This window comes from Elephas maximus, chromosome 6, assembly GCF_024166365.1.
Source record: "Elephas maximus indicus isolate mEleMax1 chromosome 6, mEleMax1 primary haplotype, whole genome shotgun sequence".
NCBI lineage: Eukaryota > Metazoa > Chordata > Mammalia > Proboscidea > Elephantidae > Elephas > Elephas maximus.
Window position 1 is genome coordinate 118158521 of NC_064824.1, and position 15365 is coordinate 118173885.

Below are 15365 nucleotides of genomic sequence, written 5' to 3' on the forward strand. Positions count from 1 at the left end.
TCCCTCCCACCTCCAGCCTCCAGGTCCCCAGCGGCCCGCCTGCCTTGGGCCTGAGTGGCAGAGGCGCCTGCAGCTGCCAATCCCAAAAATATTCTCTGATGACACAGCTGGACGACAGGAGCCCAGGCTGGCTCCTCCAGGCTAAGTATAGAGCAGGCGGGACCACCTGCGCCCCCCTCTCCCTCCACGGCCTAGCCCCAGTTCTAGCCCCAGCTCCAGCCCCAGCCCCAGCCCCTCCCCCCAGGACTGGCGGAGCAGCTGCTTGGTTGCAAGGGGCCCTCAGAAGGTGTGAGGGGCTGGCCAGTCTGTCTCTCTGACAAATAACACCTTCAGGAGCTGGCAGACCCCACCTCCCGGGCTCTTGTCCCACTCGATGTCACCTGTGTGCTGGCTGCTCACACCATCTGTGTAGAGGGGGAGGGGTTGTATGTGTGGGTCAGGTCACTTGGGGTGAAAACCCTCACCAGCCCCCTCCCCCACATTCCTGTCCGGAGTGGGAGATAAGGCTCAGGGCCACAGACGTCTGTGTCAGAGATAGGAGGTCTCAATGCCATGGGCAAGGGCAACTGGGACAGCTGGGCGTGGGAAGGACTGGGGAAGACTGGGGTGAGAAGGGTAGAAGAGGGCGGGTGGTGGATGGGGAGGGGAGAGTGGGAGGCCCTGGGCAGACCCTGACAAAAGGGGCACAGGGCAGGGTGTGGGTTTGCAATTGGCAGGAGCCAAGTGAGCCATGGTGCCCCCAAGGCCACTGCTCTTCCTCTTGCTACTGGTCCTGCAGGATGGGGACGGCTGCCATGGGCCAGAGGTAGACCGGGAGCTTGTTCTGGCCAAGGTGAAGGCTCTCTTCCTGGATGCCCTAGGGCCCCCGGCAGTGACCGGGGAAGGTGGGGACCCTGGAGTCAGGCGGCTGACCCGAAGACATGCCCTGGGGGGCTTCGTGCGCAGGGGCTTGAATCCCGAGGAGGAAGATGTCTCCCAGGCCATCCTTTTCCCAGTCACAGGTAACGAGGATGGGGAACTGGCAGGGCGACTTTGAGAGGCAGTGTGGTATGGGATCCAGGCAGACCTGGATTTGAATCCCAGCCCTGCCACTTCACTGGCTTTGCAGCAATGGGCAAGTTACTGATCTCCCTGAATCTATGTCTCCTCATCTGTACAATGGGCTGTAACACCTACCTCTCAGGATTAAATGAGACAGTGTATCTAGAGTACATCTGGGAGCTATGTGGAAGACCAAGGGTCTCTAGAAAAAGAGCTGCCTGAGGTTGGGCCCCTTCCTGCCACCTTTTCCTCCTACCTCTGCCTCTGCTCCCTGCCCTAAACCCTGTATTTTCAGCCCCAGGTGCCTGAGACTTGAGAAGACTTTAGGGATGCAGGAGAAGGAATAGTTGGGAAACTAATCTACCTCCTCTTCAGCTCCTGTCCCACCTCCTTAAGTATTTCCCCATGCTCCACTGATTGCACAAAGGAAGCTTGCCTCTGGGTGAGATTCTTGTATCTGGCCCCCATTTCCCTGGGAGAGATTCCTTGCTTCCCTGCCCTTCAGCCCCATGTAGCACAGTGGTTAAAAGTGTGGTTTGGGGGTTTGGCAGAATCCCAGCCTGGCCACTGAATAGTTGAATGCCACTTCACCTCTCTAAGTCTCAGTTTCCTTATGTGCAAAATAGACAGTTGTGAGGATTCTAATGAGAGAATTCGTTTAGCCCCATGTGCCAGGCCTTTGGCTGGTGCTGGTCCATGGTTAAGTGTTCAGTAGAGCCTTAAGAGCTTGGCTGCTAACCAAAAGGTCAGCAGTTCAAATCCACCAACCACTCCTTGGAAACCCTATGGGGCAGTTCACCTCTGTCCTGTAGGATCTCAGTGAGTCTTACTTGACTCGCTGGCAATGGATTTGGTGGGTTTTTTTTGATGTACATGCCAGAGTAAGGACCCAACTGCACTTTCTTGGAAAGAACTGCCTTCTACTCTGAGTTATATTTTTTCTACTTTTTTTTTTTTTTGGTGTTAACATGTGTTTTTAAACATGGAGTTATCTTAAATAATTTATCATGCAATATTGCTGACACACAAAAAGATATTATAAAGAGTAAGATAAGAAGCACCCACGTACACATCATTCAAGTACCACTGTATGCTATCAGATGGACAAAAGAATAAGTCCAACAAGTGTCAGTGTTGGTGAAGGTGGAGAGGGCCAGGGCTTCTTAAGTCCTTTAATGATGAAATAAATGATGGGTAGCTTATGTCATTTCCCCAGGACCGTGGAGTCCCCAAGTGTGGTGAGGTGCTTAGCAGAATGCTTGGCACATGGTCAGCACTCAGGAATGGAGAGGTCCCGGGCCCCTGCCATCAGGGCTGTCCTCTCCCTTCCCTCTGCAGGTTCCAGCTGTGAGGATGAGCCAGCTGCTGGAGAGCTGGCCCAGGAGGCTGCCGAGGGCCTCTTCACGTATGTGTTCCGACCATCCCAGCACATACGCAGCCGCCAGGTGACCTCGGCCCAGCTGTGGTTCCGAACCGGGCTGGACAGGCAGGGCCCAGCAGCCTCCAATAGCTCTGGGCCCCTGCTTAGCCTGCTGACACTGTCATCTGGGGGGCCCATGGCTGTGCCCATGTCACTGGGCCAGGCGCCCCCTCGCTGGGCTGTGCTACACCTGGCCTCCTCTGCTCTCCCCCTGCTCACCCACCCAGTACTGGTGCTCTTGTTGCATTGTCCCCTCTGTTCCTGTTCAGTCCGGCCTGAAGCAACGCCTTTCCTGATGGCCCACACTCGGGCCATACCAACCAGCGGAGACAAGAGAGCCCGGCGCTCGACTCCCCCACTGCCCTGGCCTTGGTCTCCAGCTGCACTGCGCCTGCTGCAGAGGCCTCCAGAGGAACCTGCTGCCCATGCCAACTGCCACCGAGCCGCTCTCAACATCTCCTTCCAGGAGCTGGGCTGGGACCATTGGATCGTGCATCCTCCCAGCTTCATCTTTCACTACTGTCATGGGGACTGTGGGCTGCCCATCCCACCCGGCCCGCCCCTGCCAACCCCTGGGGCAGCCTCTACCCCTATCCAGCCCCTCTCTTTGGGACTAGGGGTCCAGCCCCTCTCTTTGGTGCCAGGGGCCCAGCCCTGCTGTGCTGCTCTCCCAGGGACCATGAGGTCCCTACGTGTCCGCACCACCTCAGATGGAGGCTACTCCTTCAAGTACGAGACGGTGCCCAACCTTCTCACGCAGCACTGTGCCTGTATCTGAGCGCTGCCTGCCTCCTGACCCCTTGGCTGCTGGATGAGCCACATCATCCACTGGGAGGCCACTCTGGAGGAAGTTCCAAAGATGGATGCTTCCTAGTTTCTCTGTCCTTCCACTTGTCTGCCTGAGGGCTCACCTTGTCCCTCCCCCATGCCCCCTGTCCCATTGGTAACATGTGACAATAAACAGCAAAGTGCATATGACTTGGCATGCATTCTCAGGCTTCTTTAATGTGGGGTGGGACAGTCTAGGACCCAGGAACATAGGACTGTGGGACCTCAGGACACCCAGCCTCACCTGACCTCAGAGACCTGGGGTTCAAGAGCTGCAAATGGATGTGTAGCTGTTGGGAAGCTACAATGCTTGGGGACAACACAGATGTCCTCCAAGCACCCCAGACAGCCACTCTGTAGACAGAACTGGCCCCGTGCAAGCCGAACCTGACATGACATTCAGATGGCTTCCCCTGCCCCTGCCACACCTGAAGGAACTGCTTCACACAGTGCCCACACCCAAGGCTTCTGTCCCCCCTCCCTGCCATTCTCTGCTCTAGCTGATGGACACCCAGCCCAAGGTCAGCAGATTCAGAGACTGGCCAGAGATGGTGGCCTTTGGGGCCTATGAAATGGTCAGATTTTGGCATCTCTTGGGAACTCAGGTGCGGAATAAAAAAAAGATGCATGAATCGCAGGGTCAGAAAGAAGTCTACCAGAGCAGAGGTGGCTTTGTGTTAAGGTCAGATCACCAGGTGAAGACCTGTGAATGTCAACTTGCCAAGGGTCCTGGGACTTCTTTGAATCTATCACTGGCTCCTGAGGTAGTCTGCGTGGGGCCTTGTTGTCCTGGGATTTTGATTCTCGAGCCCTTTGGCTCCCTCGATGCTCCATGTGTATTGTTGTAACCCCTTAATGTGAGGAGGGTGGAAAGGCAGAGTCCATTGCCAGGACAGAGCTGCTCCTTTGTGATTATGTACTCAGAGAGTGAATAGGGTGCAAAACAGTGCTTTTCTCTTTGCATTTCCTGTCAATCCAGTCTGTCTCCGCCTTGATTGGGGATCTCTCTTCTCTGACCCTAAACAACAAAACTAGTTGCCGTCAAGTTGACTCCGACTCATGGTGATCTCATGTGTCAGAGTAGATCTGTGCTCCACAGGGTTTTCAATGGCTGAGTTTTCCGAAGTAGAACAGCAGGCCTTTCTTCTGAGGTACCTCTGGGTGGACTTTCAGTTAGCAGCCTAGCACGTTGACCGTGTGCACCATCCAGGGTCTCCCTTTTCATTCTCCTGCCCATCCTAAGGTCCTGGCTCTCAGTCAGTTGGTTCTAACCTATCTCCCATTAAGGAATGTGGGGTGGGGTGGGGTGGGGTGGGGGTGAGGATATTCAGGTCCTTCAGACTGAAACTTTAGGAGTACTTTCTGAGACTGACTGCACAGCTCTAGTGTGTATTTATGCTAACAGGGTCTGTGACTTGTCAAAGAGTATCTTCTATTAGCCAAGCTTGCTGGGGTGGGTGGGTGGGTGAGGCCTGCCCCCGGAAGCAGATGTGGGAGGGGAAAGAATCACATCCAGTCACATTTGTGATAACACCCTTTCCCCCACTTGAGCTATCCTGAATGAGGTACTGTTCTTTGCAGCCACAAGAGCCAGCCAGAGCAGCCCCACACATGCCACAGTCTCTGTTGACACTGAGTCCCCAGGGAGGGTGTTGCTGCCCTCGAAGAGGGAACGTGCCTGTTGGCAGCCCTGAAGTCCCCCAGCACCTTTATCCAGACCCTGTGTTGGAAGCTGTCTATGCTCTGGGCTCCTGGGGGCCCCAGGCAGGTGGTGAATGGGCAGAGCACCAGTTGGGATGGGCAGTGGTGGGATGAGAGATTTCCTTCTAGACAGCTTGTGTTCTACTATTTCTGCCCGGCTTCCCTTGCTGGATCCTCCTGCCCTAAGAGTGAGGCCTTTCCCTGGGATCTTCGATCTTTTTATGAGCCATGGAATACGCATCCTGCTGGGACCCATAACTGAGGGCTCTGTGTTGTCCAGATGTTCTATGTCCCAGGGATGTGATGCAGTCTAAGGCTGGGAGCACTCCAGTGCTGAAGGAGTCTCCATTTGGCCACTTAGCAGATTGGCATTGGTAGTAAAAAATTTTCACAAATTTGAGACCCAGGGAGAAAAGCAAGTACAAAGAGAGAATCCTTCACAAAGCCAAATGTACTCATTTTAAATGGCTGTCCTTTATACTAAAGTGATCCCTTTTTTAGTGTGTGTGTGTGTGTTTGTGTGTGTGTGTGAAAGTGTTATTTCTTTTATGATATTGTGGTGATGGTGGATGGTAGTATTTTGTTCTGGTCTTTAAGTTTTCACTTAACAAAATTAAAACTTGGAAATTCTAGTTTGGACCCTAAGATTTTTCTTTGAAATTTGGCTGCTTTGTGAAATCCTAAAGCCTGGGAGTCACTGGTCTGGCTCACCCCTCCGAGGGTCTCTAAAGACTTATTGTTGGGTGTCATTGAGTTGGCCTATAGTGACCTCATAAAACAGAGTAGAAAGCTGCCCTATAGGGTTTCCTAGACTGTAATTTTTAGGGGAGCAGATCACCAGGTCTTTCTCCCATGAAGTCACTGGGCAGGTTCAAACTCCTGACCTTAGAGCCACCAGGACTCCTAGCTCTAAAACCTTTAGGTTCTGCTAGATTAATGACTCAGGAAGCTAAGTCGGCTTCCCACTAAGACAGGCCCTTTGCCATGAGACCAAGAAGAGTAGGCTTCAGAGACGCTCCCCCTTCCCAGTGTTGATCGTTAGGGGTACTCTGTGAATACTCTCAATTCTGGGTCTCTCAGAACTTAGACCAAAAAAGGAAAAAAAAAAATCACTGGTTCGTCTTAAGTCCATGGGCACAACTGGCTAAGGCTTGGCTTGGTTCTGGGCTCTAAAGACACTACCAGGGTCCATTTACAAGCTCTGCTTCCCCTGCGGCTCCCTCTTAGGACCACTGTGGCCCTGGGTGGCTCCAGGCTCCCATTATCACACCACTTGGTCCAGCAGGAAGAAGTTTGTTTACAAAAGTTCCAGGAGGGTCTTGATGGCCTGATAGGCCTGATTAGGGTCATGTCCTTCTCCTTAAAAGGTGGCCTGTGGAAACTCTATGGGGCAGTTCTACTCTGTCCTACAGGGTCGCTATGAGTTGGAATCGACGGCACCGGGTTTGGCTTGTTTTTTTTTGGGCGGGGGGAACAGAATGAATTAATGACTTAGTCTAGATCATGTGTCCTACCCCTGGAGAACAGGGCCTAAAACAGAAGGACTAAAGGCAAAAGACAGTGGTACCCCCAATGTAGGGTACAGCTACTACAAAAAGTTGGGAAAGGGTAGATGCTGAAAGGGAAGAACTATTAGTTCCACTCTCTAATTATCTCTTAAATCATGCTTTTTTTCTCCACCTACATAGACACCTTTTTGTCGTCTAGGGACTTACTCTTGATTCGGCAACTCAACAGCCTCCTTAACGAGTCTCCAAGCATTCAGTCTCCACTCCTCCAGTTCATCCTCCACATGGCTGCCAAAACCACCCGTCTGATATGATCATGTCCCTTACACCCAAACCGAACTAGTTGCCATTAAGTTGGTTCCAACTCACAGCGATGCTCTATGACAGAGTAGAACTGCCTATAGGGTTTCCAAGGCTGTGTGTCTTCACGGAAGCAGACTGCCAAATCTTTCTCCTGTGGAGGGGCTGGTGGGTTCCAACCACCAACCTTTCAGTTAGCAGCTGAGTACTTAACCACTGTACAACCAGGGCTCTTTTAATGTCCCTTAGGTGGCCTAAAAAAAAAAAAAAATCATCCAAGCAAAGTTCAGCCTTCTTCGTATGGTACAAAAACCCTTTACAATCGACCCTAAACCTATCCTTGCAACCTTATCTCATATCCCATTCCTCCTTTCCTCTCCCCACCAAACCACACACACCCAAACTATGTTGATACAAATTCTGGCCATTGCTCAAGTACATCATTTTCTTCTCAAGCTGTCATATCTTTACCATGTGTTGTTCCTTCTCCTCCTTCCCCGGCAATGCCTCCTTCAAGAACTAGTTCTGATACCATCTCCTCTGTGTTTCTTTCCTTGACTCCCAGATGGCAAATTTAGCCACTCCTTCCTCACTGCTTCTTGGAACCTTATTTTACTTGTTGTTGAGAATATGCACAGAAAAACGTTCACCAATTCAACAATTTCTGCATGTACAATGCAGTGACATTGATTACATCCTTAGAGTTGTGCAACCATTCTCACCCTGCTTTTCTAAACTGTCCCTCCGCCATTAACATAAACTCACTGCTGGGCCCTTGGTTTTTTAATTTTCAAAATATGCTGTTTGTATAATTTTATAAGTAACATACAGATACATTCTCAAAGTAAAGATTAGAATAGTAAAGGTAAAGCTGAGGCTCCGCTTGACCATTACTCCAATTCCAGTCCCTTCCAGAGACGTATGTATCCTGCCAGACATATTTCTATGAGTTTATGTAAATATATATCTTGTAGAAATAGTCTTTTTTTCTTCCACAAATGGTATCATACCATATATATTGTTCTGTAACTGTTAGCTTATATTCTAAAAAGTTCGTTTGACTTTGTTTTCCAGTGCGTATATTAGATTTTCTTTTTAGCAATTACACTTTTAATCTCTGAGATTTCTTGTTATTTTAATGCACCCCCCCCCCCCCCAATTTTGTCTTACCGTGTAGTTTCAAAAATTTACTAAGGTCTTTGCTAGCCCTTTTTTTTTTTTTTTTTTTTGCTTTTTCTTCCTCTTGGATTCCTTTTTCTTTGTGCTGCTGTGTCTCTTTCATTGTTTCTTTCAGAGCAGGTCTGTAGGTGATAAACTTTCTGAGAACTCGCCTAACTGAAAAATCCTTTTTATTTTCACATTTGAATGGCGATTGGGCTGTGTATATAATTCTAGATTCAAAGATATTTTTCCTCTGAAATCAGAAAAAAACCTCTTCCTTTTCTTCATGCACCTCGTTTCTCAATGAGAGATTTAATGTCAATATGACTCTCATACCTTCATAGTTCATCTACTTTTTTTGCTTATTAGAAGTTTTCAGGATTTGCTCTTAATGTCTGAAATTGCATCGTGATAGGTCTATGTGTTTAAAAAAAAAAATGGATCCTGCTTTAGTATTTGCTGGGCCTTTTTCAAACTGAAGAATCATAAAAAAAAAACATAGTTTTCTTTAATTCAGGAAACGTTTCTTCTTTTATTTATTTGAATGTAACATCCCCTCACATTCTTTCGTTTTCTACTCAGAACTTTTATTAACTGATATTGCAACTTTTAGATCAATTCTCTGCATATTTTATCCTTTTATTTTTTAATATGTTTTGTATTTTGTCTTGTGCTATGTGCTAGAAAAATACTTTTTCTCAATCCTCCAGATCACGCGTTGGCGTTAGTTACCTAGTGCTGCTACAACAGAAATACCACAAGTGGATGGCTTTAACAAAGAGAAATTTATTCTCTCACAGTCTAGGGTGCCAGCTCTAGGGGACGGCTTCCTCCCTCTGTCAGCTCTCGGGGAAGGTCCTGTCATCAGTCTTCCCCTGGTTGAGGGGCTTCTCAGTGTAGGAAACGGGTCCAAAGGACGTACTCTGCCCCCATGTCTCTCTGCTTATTTCTCTCTTTTGTATCTCAAAAGAGGCTGGCTTAATACACAACCTAATTTTGTAGACTGAGTCTTGCCTCATTAACATAACTGCTGATAATCCCACCTCATTAACATCATAGAGGTAGGATTTACAACCCGTGGGAAAATCACATCAGATGACAAAATGGCGGACAATCACACAATACTGGCAATCATGGACTAGCCAAGTTGACATACATTTTTTGGGGACACAATTCAATCCATAACATACACTGTCCTTTAGTTGTATCCATTCTGATAACTGAAGGCTTTTGTTGTTTATCACATTTGATTTTTCAGTTGCCTTTTTTTTTCAAAGATTATAAAAAATCTTTTTGCATCTGAGAATATTAATTATAATTATTCTAATGTCCTCTTCTTATTCTATGAACTGTTTCACTGGGTGAAAGTTCTTCTATATGTATATTTTGGATTTAATGTCTCTCTTTCACAATGTTGACATTCTTCAAATTTGGGTAATTATTGGCTGGAAGCTCAACCTTTAGCTGAGACTGCCTGTTATGGATTGAATTGCATTCTCCAAAAATATGTGTTGAATTCCTGGCCTTTGCACCTGTGGTTATAATCCTGTTTGGAAGTAGGGTTTTCTATGCTATTTTAATCAGCCCCAACTCATGGTAACCCCATGTGACTCATTGCAAGCCCATATGCAACAGAAGGAAACACCTATGCCAGGTCCTGCACCTATGGTCATCGGTATGTTTAAGTCCATTGTTGAGACCACTGTGTCAATCCACCTCACTGAGGGCTTCCCTCGCTTTCACTGGCCCTGAGATGGAAGCTATGCGGTTGATATTTCAAATACCTAATGGCAGGGTAGTGGTGGACAGTTTCAGCCAAGCTACTAGACTAAAACTAGGAAGAAAAGCCTGGAGATATACTTCTGAAAATTAGCCAATGAAAACTCTATGGATTGGCTCAATACCAAGTAGGAAAAAAAAAAAAAAAAAAAAAACCCTTGCTGTCAAGTTTACTCCAACTCTCTAAATCCAATCATTTCTAAATTATAAAAAAAGCAGATTAGACACAGAGACAAGTACACATGGGAGAAGACAGGCGCCATGTGAGTATTGCCTATAAGGAATGTAAGGAACCAAGGAATGCCTGGAGCTATTGACAAGGAAGGGATCCACATGGCCAAGACCCTAATTTGGACTTTTAGCCTCTAGAATTGTGAGAAAATAAACTGTTCTTTAAAGCTACCCATGTGTGGTATTTGTGTTATAGCAGCACTAGGAAATGAAGACATTTCCTGTTAGACCGTTTGCCCTCTCTGTGCACTGTTTAGTGGAAGGGGTGTGCGATAATGCCAAGGCATAGGTCATGGTCTATTGTCAGTAATCATTGGAAAGAAGCAGAATATGTTGCTGGGTGGGATACTTTGGAAGTTCATCTTCTGAAAGCAGCGCTTCCATTTCTTCTTAGGTGTCACCTGCCACCAGGAACGCTGTCTTTTCCACTTCAAAATCTCATATCCATTGCTCCCATCTGAAGACAACCATATTGCTGGAAGGCAAGAAGGCGAGTGTGGAGTGGTTGACATGCTTGGTGGTACCTGGTATGGAACGCTAAGTCATCATCGCCCTCTTGGTTTCTCCTGAGCCTTCCCCTGCTCCCTTTGGGTGTGGGGTACTCTTGGTGGTGTTTCTGTTGCCTGTGGCAATCTACTCCTAGGTACATTTTGGGCTGTGGGTTTCTTCTCTGATCAGTTTCCACCTTTCATCCATCTTTCAGGGATTCCTCATGGCTTCTGGTTCACCAAAGGCTCCCTTTGTTGTCCAGAAAGTTGTCCAGAGTGGTTATGAATTTATTTTTGGATCTTTTCTGTTATTTCTAAGCATTTGGGGGTGGGAAGGAGAGGTTGCAGCATGCACTCAACTTTCAGTCTTGGACTGGAACCAGATCCCATAGTGCTGTCTCTACCATAACACGCATCATGTTTGTGGTAGGCAGTAACGCCCCCCACAGATGGCCACATCCTAATCCTATCCTACGTTAGGTAGGTGGTAAAGGGGAATTAAGATAGCATCTGACCTTCAAATAGGGAGATTATCCTGGATTATCCAGGTGGGCCCAATATAATCATTGTTCTTGTTAGCTGCCGTGGAGTTGCCTCCGACTCACGGTGACTCAATGTACAACAGAATGAAATGTTACCTGGTCCTGTGCCATCTTCACAATTGTTGGTACGGCTGTGGCCATTGTGTATTCTGAGTGCCTTCCAATCTAGGGGGATCATCTTTAGCATTCTATTGAACAATATTCTGTTGTGAGCTATAGGGTTTTCATTTACTGATTTTTGAAAGTGGATCGCCAGGCCTCTCTTGCTAGTCTTAGTCTGGAAGCGCCACTGAAACTCATCTGCCATAGGTTACCCTACTGGTATTTGAAACATAAGTGGCATAGCTTTCAGCATCATAGCAATGCACAAGCCACCATGATATGACAAATTGACAGACAGGTGGTGGAAATGTAATCACAAGGGTCCTTAACTGTAAAAGAGGAAGGCAGCATTGTCAACGTCAGAACATCTCCATGTAAGGAAGACCTGACCAACAATTGCTGGCTTTAAAGATGAAAGGGTGCCATGAGCTGAGGAATGTAAATAGCCTCAAGAAGCTGGAAAAAGCAAGAAAACAGATTCTGTCCTGGAGCCTCCAGAAGGGAAAGCAGCCCTGCTGACACCTTGATTTTAGCTCAGTGACGCCCATTTCGAACTTCTGACCTCCAGAGCCGTAAGATGATAAATGTTGTATTAAGCCACTACCTTTGGAAATTTGTTTCAGCAGCAATAGGAAACTATGACAATGTTGCAATGTGATTGTTGGTGCCTGTCTCTCCCTCCAAACTGTGAGCTCCTTTGTCTCCTTTATTGGCCCAGAAGGTAGCACAGGATCTGGGTACTAGTCGGGGCTCAGTAAATATTTGCTGAAATGACTGAAAGAATGAAAGACTGCCCTGATTTTGAGCTTCTACAGAGACTCTTAAGATTTCAAATTCCTCCCCCAGCCCTGGAGACCCTAAATCCTGTGAGCTCAGGTTTCTCTTGCTTCCTTTTCCCCACTAATTCATGTTTCCCGTTGCTGGTCTTTCTCCTATTCATTTGCAGCTTTCTCCCTCCTGTCTCCAGCCCTGTGTGCAAGGAAAATTGACAATGGAAGACATGTGTCACATATACATCTATGTGACTTTGCTCACAGGCCTTCTGTGGGGTATGCCTGGAATGGTGTCTTTTTCTTCCTCTCCCGAGTTCTGACTGCTTTCTCTTTTTTCCCTCCACCTACATTTCCTATCAGAGTCTGCTATTTTCACAGCAGCTTGGATGGGGAACATAGCCTTCATCTCTCTTCCTTTTCCTTTTTGTGTCCTGAATTAAGCATGTTGTCCTGGTCTTTCTTATAGCCCTTCTTGGCCCCGGATTCTTGAATAGACAAAGAAAAGGTACTCTCAGGTTACCTACTGCAGGTTTATTGTAACGACAGTCAGTAAATCCTTCAGCTTGTTTTGTGCAGAATGGCAAAGTCCTCTCAGATTGGGTGACCAGAGCTACAGCTGCCTCGGTGTGATACTATCTCGTAGCTGCCTTTTCAGCCAGCCATTCTCAAGCCCCCGTTTTTCTGCTTTCCCAGTGCACGTGGCTTCAGCCTCTCCTGCTTTCCCTCCGTAGGCCTCGTGTTCAGGCTTGCCAAGAGCCAGGCTCAGGGGGACTTGCTCAGTTACAGTCTAATGCACAGTTCACGTGCTAGACTTCTCCAGTGCTGCTGATGCGGCCCAGATGTTTGACTTCAGTGACCGGCTAATTCCTGGGCTAATCTTTGATGGCCGGGCCTGGTGGCAGAGTCAAGAGACACAATGTTTGGTAACTTATGTGGAAAGAACTGCTCTGGCCACTCAGCCCTGGGGCTGTGAGCGTGCCAGGTACATGGGCTTCTCTACAACAAAACCTCTTACCAAAACTGTTTGGAGGTAATAGTCGTACCTCTTCATTCCCCTTGTACCTGCCTGCTTTTCCCACTCCACGAAGATAAACCTATTGATGAAACAAGTAGATCATTCAGTTGCATCCCCCAAATCCAAACTTAAGTGGGGCATTTTCATTTGGGAAGATCCTTAGGTCTCACTCGGTATCTGCTGTAGATGGCTGTAGCACCAGTGTGGTGAGGTCCAGACCCAGGACAATGGCTCATGTCCTAAAGCTGAAGTATCACTTCTGTTCTCCCATGGGCAACAGTCCTGGGCCTAACACCCCCTGAGATATCAGAAACAAAGAGGCTTTCGAGCTGGACTCTGAGAACTCTGAGAACATCTATTCTCCTGCAGGTGACTTTGTCATCCTTGTATGATGATAGGCCTTCTTTCTATGCCTGCTACCTAAGGTTAGTAACCAGCATACCTTTTCTTACTCTTTGTATCATAACCATTTTGCAGAGGTTTTTTTTTTACTCCAGGGAACTTAGGGGTGGCAGGGAAGCTACCAGTGGTAGGCTGCTTGCAACCCCACTCTCTCCTCACATGACGACATGGAGGTGGAGCCTGAAGCAGATGAGCTGATCCACTACCTTGCTGGGAGGTCTTTGTTATGTGATTGGCTGAACCAGCAGCTATTTCTAATCTGAGGTGGAGTGTTACTCCTGGGGAGTAAAATTCAGAAGAGTGTTTAAAGTTAAGAGCATAATATCATAACATTTCTTTGAGAAACACAAGTTAATTCATGATATTAAATTATACAATAACAGGGAATACACATTGTTACCTTCTAAAGACAGCATTTTTTGAAATGACATTGTATGTCCTTTTAAAAATGGTAATTCTTTGAAAAGTGGATTTGAACTTCAAACTTAAAGAGTGTTTAGATTTAATTAAAACAATGTTTAGCTCCTTAATCCTTCTGGAATTTAATGTGCATGCTGTGAGGGAAGGAATTAGTTTTTTTTTTCCAAACAGACAGCTTGTTGTCCCAAAACTATTGAATAACTCATTATTGTTTCCTTATTTTGTCTCACTGATGTAGCAGTATTTGTCTATTTCTTTGCCAGTATCACGCTGTTTTCGTTACTGTGGCTTTAGAAGACATTTTGCTATCTGGTACGGAGGTCCCCTGTTAATGCCTCTTGTTCTTTTTATTCCTCAAAATCTTGCGGCTGTGCTCATGTGTTTAGTCTTCCAGATGAATTTTAGAATCAACTTGTCAAGTCCCAAAAATCTTCCATTGGGATTTTGGTTGAAGCTGCATTAAGTTGACATCATTCCCACTCAAAAACATGGTATCTTTTCATTTATTTAGATCGTTCTTTAAAAAAAGTCTTTAAAGTTCTCTGGTGTTCTTGAATATTTCTCAAAATGTTTTTTATATATTATATATATTTTTCTGTTATAGTAAACAGAATACTTTCTCAGACTTCATTTTTTCATGATTTTTATCTTAGGCAAGGTTCATTCTTATGATAGCAACTCACAAAAATAAACTCAATCTAACTTAAGCAAAAAAAAAAAGACAGTGGGGGAGGGGGGAATTCTTCGGAAGGCTGCCAAGGGCTCTCCTGGAGGCCAAAGACAGAAAGGGGAGTGGGCCTCCAAAGGGGGCTGGAAACAAGAGCCCTTCAGTCTCCTGCTGCTGCTTCTCAGCAGACCTGTTTCTCTCCCTCTGCAGTTCAGCTTTCTTTGCTGCTTCCTTTGTCCCACTTTCACATTCCAGGAAAGCAAGGGGATGTAGAACAAACCTGGCTACAGGGGCCCATCATATGATTGAAGCAATTCACTGGGCAGGCATGCCTGAAACAGGTTTCAAAGCACTGCAATGTCAGGAACTTCCAAAGAATCTGTTTCTTTCCTGAGGGGTAGAGTTGGCAGTTAAATTATGGTAGGAATCGGCCCCAATTCCAGGTGATTGATAAACACGGATTGACAATCATCACCGTTATGGGATTAGTTAATTCAATAAAAATATATTGTGCCCCTGCTCTGACTTTACGCTTGTATACTGCTTTGCTGTTCACGGAAGCCCAGGTGGTATAGTGATTAAGAGCTACAGCTCCTAAACAAAAGGTCGGCAGTTCGAATCTACTGGCTGCTCCTTGGAAACTGTACGAGGCAGTTCTACTCTGTCCTATAGGGTCGCTATGAGTTGGAATTGACTCGATGGCAATGGTAACGGGCTGCTGTTCACGATGTGCATCCACTTACTTAACTTTCCTTTAGGCTTTTGGCTCAGATCATATTATGTCAAAAATGCTAAATTATCTAGATTAAGGGCATAAATTGTCATTTCAAATATTTAGTCATTAGGAAACGTTGTTGTTGTTAGTTGCTGTCGAGAAGATTCCGACTCATGGCGATTCCACATGTACAGAGTACAACTACTCCATAGGGTTTTCAAGGCTGTGACCTTTTGGAAGCAGATCACCAGGCCTGTCCTCTGAGGCTCCTC

The 15365-nt window shown here is 46.7% G+C and overlaps 1 protein-coding gene across 1 annotated transcript; it reads left to right on the forward strand.

The window, feature by feature from the left end:
- Positions 1–653: 653 nt before the first annotated feature.
- On the forward strand, positions 654–3438 carry INHA (inhibin subunit alpha). Its single transcript, XM_049888295.1, has 2 exons — positions 654–1001; positions 2380–3438. Exons 1-2 carry the CDS (start codon positions 731–733, stop codon positions 3237–3239), a joined length of 1131 nt encoding a protein of 376 aa, XP_049744252.1. The 5' UTR covers positions 654–730; the 3' UTR covers positions 3240–3438.
- The last annotated feature ends 11927 nt before the right edge of the window (positions 3439–15365 follow it).